General features: G+C 38.7%; 1 protein-coding gene across 2 annotated transcripts in view; it reads left to right on the top strand.

The window, feature by feature from the left end:
* The window catches only part of LOC116100375 (bile salt sulfotransferase 2-like), a 19,652-nt gene that overhangs the window by 858 nt on the left and 8,617 nt on the right, over window positions 1-10,177 (top strand). Inside the window, exons 2-5 of one of the 2 annotated variants that reach the window (XM_031384184.1) lie at window positions 326-534; window positions 2,832-2,958; window positions 7,615-7,709; window positions 9,077-9,254. In XM_031384184.1, coding sequence (XP_031240044.1) covers window positions 326-534; window positions 2,832-2,958; window positions 7,615-7,709; window positions 9,077-9,254 — 609 coding nt within the window. The remainder of the gene's footprint in view (window positions 1-325; window positions 535-2,831; window positions 2,959-7,614; window positions 7,710-9,076; window positions 9,255-10,177) is intronic. The other variant, XM_031384185.1, reaches the window with a different exon arrangement.

The raw sequence follows: 10,177 nt of genomic DNA, 5'->3' as shown, positions 1-10,177 counted from the left end.
AAGGAGGTAGTCTCAGAGGGAAGATGTTATGATTATATCACTGTGAAATATCTGGGATAGTCAAATTCATTCCACCAGAATGTAGAATGATGGTGGAGGAGATATTCCATTGGCAGGTTGGTGTTTACAGGGTTTCAGATTCGGAAAATGAAGTCTTGAGAATATGCTGAGTAAATATACTTTGTACTTACATGAACATTGTGAAAACCACAAGTCTGTGCTTGAAAATGGGTAGCACTGTAAATTATATGGGTATATATTCTACTTGAGGCTTTCTCACATGTACTGTTGAAATTAGTGACAGTCACTTTTCCTTGTCATTCAGGAACGAACTGGCTGGTTGAGACTGTCTGCTTGATTCAGACCAAGGGAGATCCCAAGTGGATCCAATCTGTGCCAAATTGGGACCGCTCACCTTGGCTAGAGTCTAAGGCAGGACATGCTAGGTTAATCAATATGGAAGGACCACGACTCATGACCTCCCATCTTCCCATCCATCTTTTCCCCAAGTCTTTCTTCAGTTCCAAGGCCAAGGTAGGTGTCCAGTGGTTGAGATTTTTTTCTTTGACTCAATACTCTTTGAACTTATTTTACCTGACAGGCCCTGGAGCACTTGCAGAAATGTGAAGGTGAGATTCTCATGTACTAGGTGATGCTGATGTCTTCCCACCTCAGACTACTTTAGAGTACGAGGATGTGGATGGATGATCACACAGTGATCCTGGGCAGTTTTAAGAAATGAAGTGAAATATCACACTGGAACGTTTAGGAATTACATATATAGGCCAAGCAGAATTCAAACTCTAGTGTACAGTGGATATTACTATATTATAGTCATCAAAGTCAATAAGCCAATCCTAATTATAACTTATACCCCAAGCCCTGTGGGTGAATCACCTAAGACACAATTGCTTATAGGGGAAGCAACCTGACCAGGCATCAATGTTCAAAGGTCAGTTGTACACACAATGTCTTCCTGTGTCTAGCTGTCTACTGAGATCAGTAGCCACAGGGATTTCCCATGAAACTGAAAGAGAATCACTAGTAGGAATGAGAGATGCTAAGGTTCTGATCTATCACAGCTCCTACTTATTAAGAAAGTTTTTTGTAAGTCCCTCCATTCAAAAAAGTTATAAATAGTTTATGCTCAAACTATGAAGACAAACTTAGAATAATCTCTCTTTAAAATGTCACAATGAATTTGTGACAATTCACATATATGCATGTGTCTTATTTAGATTTGGAACATATTTGGCTGGGGAAACTGAAGCCTTAAGAGATGAGTTCTATATTTCTCAGGCTCTGACACAGCCTCTCCTGAGACAGCTATATCATGCTCCTGTCAGCTTGCACTTATCAGCATCCACAATAGTGTCTGAGTTTGGTGTCTTTATGTGGGATGGATCCCCAGGTGGAGCAGTCTCTGGATGACTTTTCCTTTACTCTTTGCTCCACATTTTGTCTCCATATTATCTCTGCTGAGTATTTTGTTCATCCTTATAAAAAGCACTGAAGCATCCACATTTGGTCTTCCTTCTTTTTAGGCATCATATGGTCTGTGAATTGAATCTCCGGTATTTTGAACTTTTAGACTAATATCCATTTGTCATCAAATACACATTGTACTTGTTCCTTTGTGACTGAATCACCTCACTCAGGATGATAGTCTCAAGTTTCATCCATTTGCCTGTGAATTTCATGAAGTCATTGCTTTTAATGGCTGAGGAGTACTCCATTGTATAAATGTACCACATTTTCTGTATCAGTTCCTCTGTTGAGAGACATCAGCATGCCAAGCCTAGTTATTTTCTGATATAGAAGTCCCTGAACTTCCCATGTACAAATGAATTCGATCTGAGGTGACTAGATTCAGATAGGTCAACTCAAGAGTCTCAGTAGAAAATTTTGAAGTTAAAAAAGATGAGTTCCTGAATAACTGTTACAAAATATAAAATTCCTTTTATTAAGAATGATTACTTTGGAGGCTAGAGAGATGGCTCAGTGTTTAAGATCAGTAACTGCTCTTCCAGAGGTACTGAGTTCAATCCTAGCAACCCCATGGTGGCTCATGATCACCTCTAATGGGATCTGATGCCTTCTGGTGTCTCTGAAGACAGCAACAGTGTACTCAAATACATAAAATAAATAAATCTTTTAAAAAAGGAATGATTTGTTTTAATTTATTTCTTTTATGTTATGAAATTATGATAATAAAATATAATTATGTACATCATTTCCCCTTCCCCTGTCTCCCTCCAAATCCATTGATATATCCCTCTTTTCTCTCCTTCAAATCTATGGTTTTGGTTTTTATTAATTCACCCTGCATACATATACATACATATACATCAACATATACATATATATTCCTATATAGAGATATATTTATATGTTTCTAATGTATACAATGTATATTCCTAAATAAATAAATAACATATTTTCCTAGATAAATTTACATATTATAAAATATTTCATTGCATCCATCTCAGTCAGTACAATATTACTTGTATGTATATTTTATGGGCTGGGCATTTGGTGTTGCATAACCAATTCCTATTTTGATCTTTAGAACTGTCTAATCAGTCGGGTTTGGGTTTTCTTTTTTAAACTATTAATGAACTAGTCATTTTGCTGTTCCATCTTTAAAACTCAAATAAAATTAGAAAAGGGGAATTATGACTATAGATTTTTTTCACTTCTATATATGTTTTGCCCAAATAAAAATAATAGTTTTTAGAAACCCTTGGATATATGACAATTTCATGTAAATAATTCCACTTAAAAAGTGAGAAATAACTATTGACCTTCATTTACATTTTTTTCCATTTAAGGTGATCTATATCATCAGAAATCCCAGAGATGTTCTTGTGTCTGGTTATTTTTTTTGGAGTGAGACAAAACTTGTGAAGAATCCAGACTCACTAGAAACTTATTTTGAATGGTTCCTCAAAGGGAATGGTGAGTATTCTGTGAAATATAGGAGATGGGGGTAACTCAGACACATTTATTTCATTAATTAATTTATTTATTCATGTTTTATCCCAATATCGAGCACCTCTCTCCAGGCTCAATGTCCCCCTCCCACAGCTTTTTTCCCCATTCCTGTCTTCTCAGAGAAGAGGTAAGTGCCCCCAGGGTGTCTCCCCACCATGACACATCAATTCTCTGCAGGACTTGGTGCATCCTCTCCCACTGAGCCCAAATAAGGCAGCCCAGGTAGGGGAATGGGATCCACAGACAGGAAACAGATTCAGGGACAGTCCTAGCTCCAGTTTAGGAAATCTGCATGAACATCAATCTGCACATCTGCTACATATGCACAGGGGCTGTAGGTCTAGCTCATGATAGCTTTTTGGTTGGTGGTTCAGTCTCTTAGAGTGCCCAAAGGTCCAGGCTAGTTGACTCTGTTGATCTTCATCTGGAGTTCTTAACTCCTTTGGGTCACTCAATACATTCCCCAAATCTTCTGCAGAGCTCTATCTAATGTTTGGCTGTGGATTTCTACATCTGTTTTAGTCAGCTGCTGAGTAGATCCTCTCAGAGTACAGTTATTCTAGGCTCTTGTCTGCAAACATATCAGAATAATAGTAGCAGTGCCATGGATTGTTTCTTGCCCATGGTATGTGTATCAATTTTTGACAGTCATTGATTGCCCATTCTCTCCAACTCTGCTCCATCTTTGTTCCTGCATATCTTATAGGTAGTACACATTTGGAGCCAAAGGATTTGTGAATGGGTTACTGTTCTTATCCCTCCACTGGGAGTCTTACCTAGCTATAGGAGGTGGCACTCCAGGAGTCTCAGATAAAGTCACCACCATAGACCTCCTGGAGTGTCCCCCATCTCAAGTCTTAGAGAATTTTTAAAAAGAGACAAAGTGAAATAAAGCTTAGGTTGGCATTAACCTCTCTATACAGCCAGGGATGACCCTGAACAACAATTAGCCATATAATCTCTTTCAATACTTTTGCTAATTACCTGCAACTACTCCTTTCTCATCACTTCATATTTAGATTTTCTTTTTTTTTTATTAGATGTTTCCTTTATTTACAATATCTCCTTTCCCAGGTTCCCCTCCAAAAGAAAAAAGAAAATAAAATAAGAAAAAATAAAAAATAAAAAAAACAAAACTAAAACAATCCCCTATTCCTTTCCCCCTCTCCCTGTTCACCACCCCACCTCCCTCACTTCTTGGCCCTGGCATTTTCCTACACTGGGGCATAGAACCTTCACAGGGCCAAGGTCCTCTCTTCCCATTGATGATTGGCTTGGACATCCTCTGCTATACTCATGCTGCTGGAGCCATGAGTCCCCCTATGTGTACTCTTTGGTTGGAGTTTAGTCCTTGGGAGCCCTGAGGGTACTAGTTAGTTCTTGTTGTTCATGCTAACAGGCTGCAAACCCTTCAGCTCCTTGGGTCCTTTCTCTGGCTCCTTCATTGGGGAGCCAGTACTCAGTCCAATGGTTTTCCTTTTAGAATGACTTTCATTGTGTCCCTTACGTTTGGGTATGTTGTGGCTTCAATATCATTAAACTCTAAAAAGTCTTTAATTTCTTTTTTTATTTCTTCCTTGACCATGTTATCATTGAGTAGATTGTTATTAAGCTTGCACATGTATGTGGGCTTTCTATTGTTTATGTTGTTATTGAGGACAGCTGATCTGATATGATCTGATAGAATCTGATAGGATGCAAAGAAATATTTCAGTCTTCTTGTATCTGTTGAGGCCTGTTTTGTGACTGATAATATGGTCAATTTTGGAGAAGATACCATGAGGTGCTGAGAAGAGGGTATATTCTTTTGTTTTAGGGTAAAATGTTCTGTAGGTATCTGTTAAATCCATTTGGTTCATAATTTCTGCTAGTTTCACTCAGCAATATCACTCCTGGGCATATACCCATAAGACGCTCCAAAATCAAATAAGGACACATGCTCCACTGTGTTCATAGCAGCATTGGAAAGAACCCAGATGTCCTTCAACAGAGGAATGGATACAGAAAATGTGGTACATTTACATAATGGAGTATTATGCAGCTATTAAAAATGATGAATTCATGAAATACTTAGCCAAATGTATATCACCTGAGTGAGGTAATCCAATCCCAAAAGATCACACATGGTATGCACTCATTGATAAGTGGATAGTAGCCCCAAAGCTCCAAATATCCAGGATACAATTCACAGACCACAGGAAGCCCAATAAGAAGGAAGACCAAATTGTGGATGATTTGGTCCTTTTTAGAAGGAGGACAAAATACTTACAGGAGCAAATATAGAGATAAAGTGTTGACCAGAAACTTAAGGAAAGGCTACCCAGAGATTGTCCCACCTGGGGATTCATCCTATATACAGTTACCAAACCCAAACACTACTGTGAATGCCAAAAAATACATGGTGAAAGGAGCCTGATATGTCTGTCTCCTGAGAGGCCCTGCCAGAGTCTTACAAATACAAAGGCAGATGTTCACAGCCAACCATTGGACTGAGTGTGGGGTCCCCAATAGAAGAGTTAGAGAAAAGACTGAAGGAATTGAATGGATGTACAACCCCACAAGAAGAACAATATCAACCAACTAGACCCCTTCAAACTCCCAGAGACTAAATCATCAAAAAAGGAATACACATGGCTCCAGATGCATATGTAGCAGAGGATGGTCTTATCATTAATCAATGGGAGGAGAAGTCCTTGGTCCTATGAAGGCTCGATACATACCCCAGTATAGGGGAATGGAGGGTTGGGAGGTGCGAGTTAGTATGTGGGTGGAGGAAGACTCTCATAGAAGCAGGGTTTAGGAGGATATGATTGGGTGTTTCTGGGAGGGGGAAACTGGGAAAGGGGATATCATTTGAAATGTAAATTAAAAAAATATCCAGTAAAAAATAAAATGAAATATACAGATGGAAAAAATTTAAATAGAAAATATAATATATCATGTTCTACCAGATTGCCCATTATGCACTCCAACACACTGTACATTCATCAGTATGTCCATACTGCAACTTAATTTATTGCAAAACAATACAACCCACTGAGGCTAATTTGTGATGATCATATGTGCATGGGTGTGGGGCCATCCATGTGGGCATGAGAAACGTAACAGTGGTCATATTCCAGAAGGATGTGGAAGTCTTTCGCATCTAGCAGTCATCAACTACAAATAGATCTTAAATAAGGAGTGGGGCTTCAGGACACCATCACCCAAACATCCTGGAATATTAACAGGCTTCATGTTATGCAGTTTTTCTACAGGTAAACATTGCTGATATGAGCACATTTGCATAACAGGCAGTTCATGTTCAGAGGACAATGTTTACAGAGGAAAATTTCAAAGCACTACACCCTATTCTCTAGCTTTTACTTTCTACTTCCTGTTCCATCATATCTCCTGAGCCATGGGTAGGGAATGATAGAAATAACATCAATGACTGAGCACTCACAATTATGCTGCACATTTTGATCACTTATGAGTCTCTGCCTTAAATAAAGCCAGATGCAAAAAATAATCTTTAATAAAGGTAAAGAACAGCACAAATCCCTGGGTATAAATGCAAATATTTAGAAGGTTTGACAATATACCAGGCATAAATTCCATCCTGAGGATCAAGCCTCAAATCTAATCAGACATCATTTAAGTAACCCCATAACAATTATGTCATTATTAGGCTACAAGGCACGTCTGGCCTGGCACATCTGCATTGTACCATGTGAGTTGAATGCAGAATAAGAGCATTATATGCAAAATCAGGGACTGAAAATTGAAAATTTAGAAATGCAAAGGACACCCACACAGGGAATTGCAGACATAAGTATGCTGAGTAGAGATATTCTATTCAAAATCTTCTGTCTCTTGTGTTCCCCACTTGGCAGTGCTCTATATAGTACTCATAATCAACAGATCTGTCTCTAATACATGTGCTAAGGTGATTCTAAAACCTTACAAACATTCTCTCTCTCTCTTTCTCTCTCTCTCTCTCTCTCTCTCTCTCTCTTTCTCACACACACATACACACAAATACACACACATACACACACATGCACATACACACACGCACACACACACACACAGAGAAATAGAGAGAGAGAGAGAGAGATGTGTCTTATTTCCCTCACCCACTTTGTTGGTGTGATTATTAATGAGGTCATATAGCTTTGATTCGTACCTCCATCAGAATTAAACTCATAGGTTTCTGTACTGATGTAATCTTCTTTTCCAGCACAATATAAAATACTTATCTCCCATCTCTGATATCAAATCTTTCTGTCTTCCTAGTATACCTCACCACGAGGCAGGTGCTTTGAGAAATCCCCTCTGGATTCCTATATTATGTGATAGACTTCCCCAAACACATACTTCTGTGCTTACAACTTGTCAGTAGGATGTCTCCTCATGACATCAGTGATAAGTCTGTGTGGTAATGAGTTTGTTAATGAACTTGATTTTTTCAGTTCTCCTTTTTTGTATTTGCCTCAAATATCATATTTAATGCTATGAATACAGACTAGTTGGATTTTTCTTAGTGAAGATTTCTGCAGCTGCTTTTAGAAAATGAAGAAATAAGCAGACTCTGTGATAGTGCTTTGTAATTGATACTTTACTTCTCCCTGTACACAGTCATATATGGATCATGGTTTGAGCACATCCGTGGCTGGCTGTCCATGAGAAAATGGGACAACTTCTTGGTACTGTACTATGAAGACATGAAAAAGGTGAGCATCAGTCTTGCAGTCACCATTCAGTTAAGAACTAGAGCCGAGAAATGAGAAAGTTTACTGAGAACTGTGATTTGTTTCTTAGTTTATTTTGACCATTTAAAAATTCTTTTATTAATTAAAATAATTTTTAAATGTGAATGAATTTTGATCATATTCACCCTGACCCGGAGGAATCCCAGATCCTCTATGCCTCCTTACCCACCCACATTTAAAGTTCCTCCTAAAAGAAAATCTAGTACAATAACGAGTCTCCAAAATAAAGAAAAGAAAATATTATAGACACAATATAAAATAATGTGCTAAATAGTAGTGTGTCAACATGTCAGATTCCAGAAACACCTGATAGGGGTAACTTTATTATATTTATTTCTTTTTATTTATTTATTTATTCATCTCCTGTTTTACTTTGTTTTTTAATGTCACAGTGGAAATTTGGGCATTGTATGTTTTTTTTATTAAACTAATAAAATTTATTTTAAAATATACAACTCTGTATTAATATATTTTTGCTTTTTTACTTTTTATAACTAATTTTTTATACTTCATATTTTATTCCCTCCTCCCATCCATCCTCCAACTGTTTAACATTCCATACCTCCTCCTCACCCCCTTATCTAGACATAGATGTCTCCACCTCCTACCCTACCTGACCTCTAAACCGTGGGGCATCTAGTCTCTTAAGGGTTAGGTGCATCATCTCTGAATGAACACAGACCTGGCAGTCCTGTACTCTATGTGTGTTTAGGGCCTCATATCAGCTGGTGCATGCTGCCTTCTTGGTGGTCCAATGTTGAGATCCTGGGAGTACAGATAAATTGAGACTGCTAGGCCTCCTACTATGTCACCCTTCTCCTCAGCTTCTTTCAGCCTTTCCTAATTCAACGACAGTGGTCAGCTGCTTCTGTCCATTGATTGAGTACAAATAACTGCATACCACTCTTTCAGCTGATTGTTGGGTCTTCTGGAGGGCAGTCATGCTAAGTCCCTTTTTGTGAGCATTTCATAGCCTCAGTAATATTGTCAGGCCTTGGGACTCCATAGTAAAGCCCTGTCTTAAAGAAAAAAAAATCTAAGTATACTTAGTGACTGTGGCAGCACACACCTGTGACCACAGCAGGTGAAGATGGAGGCAGAAGGGTCTAAAATTCAAGGTCATAATCCTCTACAAAACAAGTTTAAGCTTAACCTTGGTTCTAGGAGATCCTACCTTTTCTTGCCTAAACCTCACTCGTGCTCTCTCATTTGCTGATACCCTTTCTTCATATCCCTTTTCTCATCCTCTATACAGAAATCCCTTCTTTGCATCTCTTCTCTCAGAGCTCTCTGTTTATCACCCTCATTTCTATTTCTTCTTCTTTTAGGATACAAAGGGAACCATAAAGAAGATCTGTGACTTCCTAGGGAAAAGATTAGAAGCAGATGAACTGGATATGGTCTTCAAGTACAGCTCCTTCCAAGCCATGAAAGAAAACAACATGTCCAATTTCAGTCTCATCAAGGACAATGCAGTTGCTAATGGCTTGAAGCTCTTGAGAAAAGGTAAAGAGATTATCTAGCTTCAGAATATGTCAGAACGTGTGAAGGGCTTGTTGTGCCAATGCATCTCTAAGAAGTTGTTGGGAATATACTGACACTCTGAAAAGTTGATTTATTCTGGGAGACAATCTTGGGATTGGAGATGACCATGTTGAATAACTTCAATGAAAAAACGAGAAAGTAGTCATGTTTCTTTGAGGCATTGTGAAGTTCCTTCTATTGTAATCCACAACTCTAAAATATAAAGAAGTATAATGCAGTAGACCAAATATATATTTGAAATGATAATGATAGAACCACAAAAATTACGTTACCTATTGGAAAAGATGTTGAACAGGTCAAAATTGTTGCTCCACTGTAGGCCTATAGTAGACCAGAAAAGGACTAAGAAAATTCTCTAGTCTTAAAATCTGATGGTATTTGCCAAACTATATTTAGAATATGTTAAGTTCATGACCCCTCTTTTCTTTCTTAATTATCTATCCTGCAAGAGGAATCTCAGTGCTCTCTGTTTCTGTGCTACCTCTCTATGCTGGAACCAGATTTTGTGTGTATACACTTTCATAGCTGTACAGTTCTCAAGTAACTTTTCCAGAATGAATCAGAACTTAAGCCTCACCCAGACCTGATTAGGTAATGATATGTGAGATGGAACTCAGAGTAGAAGAATGAAGGTGGCATCTTCTCTCCAGTGAGTTCCTAAGCCGGGAGCAGACAACAGAGAGGCACAGGCCCCACGAGTCGCAGGGGAGCCACCGGGTGGCAGGAACAGAATCCTCTCAGCTTCCAAGTGGCAGAGGTGGATCAGCAACCTTAGATGCCCCTCCCTTGCACGAGGAGGGTCTGCCTCCAGGGACTGCTTTGACCTGGAGTCTCCAGCGAGAGCTGCCATCTTCTCTCCAGTGAGTTCCTAAGCCTGGAGCAGA

Source organism: Mastomys coucha, unplaced genomic scaffold, assembly GCF_008632895.1.
Source record: "Mastomys coucha isolate ucsf_1 unplaced genomic scaffold, UCSF_Mcou_1 pScaffold21, whole genome shotgun sequence".
In the NCBI taxonomy this organism is placed as follows: Eukaryota; Metazoa; Chordata; class Mammalia; order Rodentia; family Muridae; genus Mastomys; species Mastomys coucha.
Note: the sequence above shows the minus strand (reverse complement) of the source record. Positions and strands in the feature narration are given on the sequence as shown.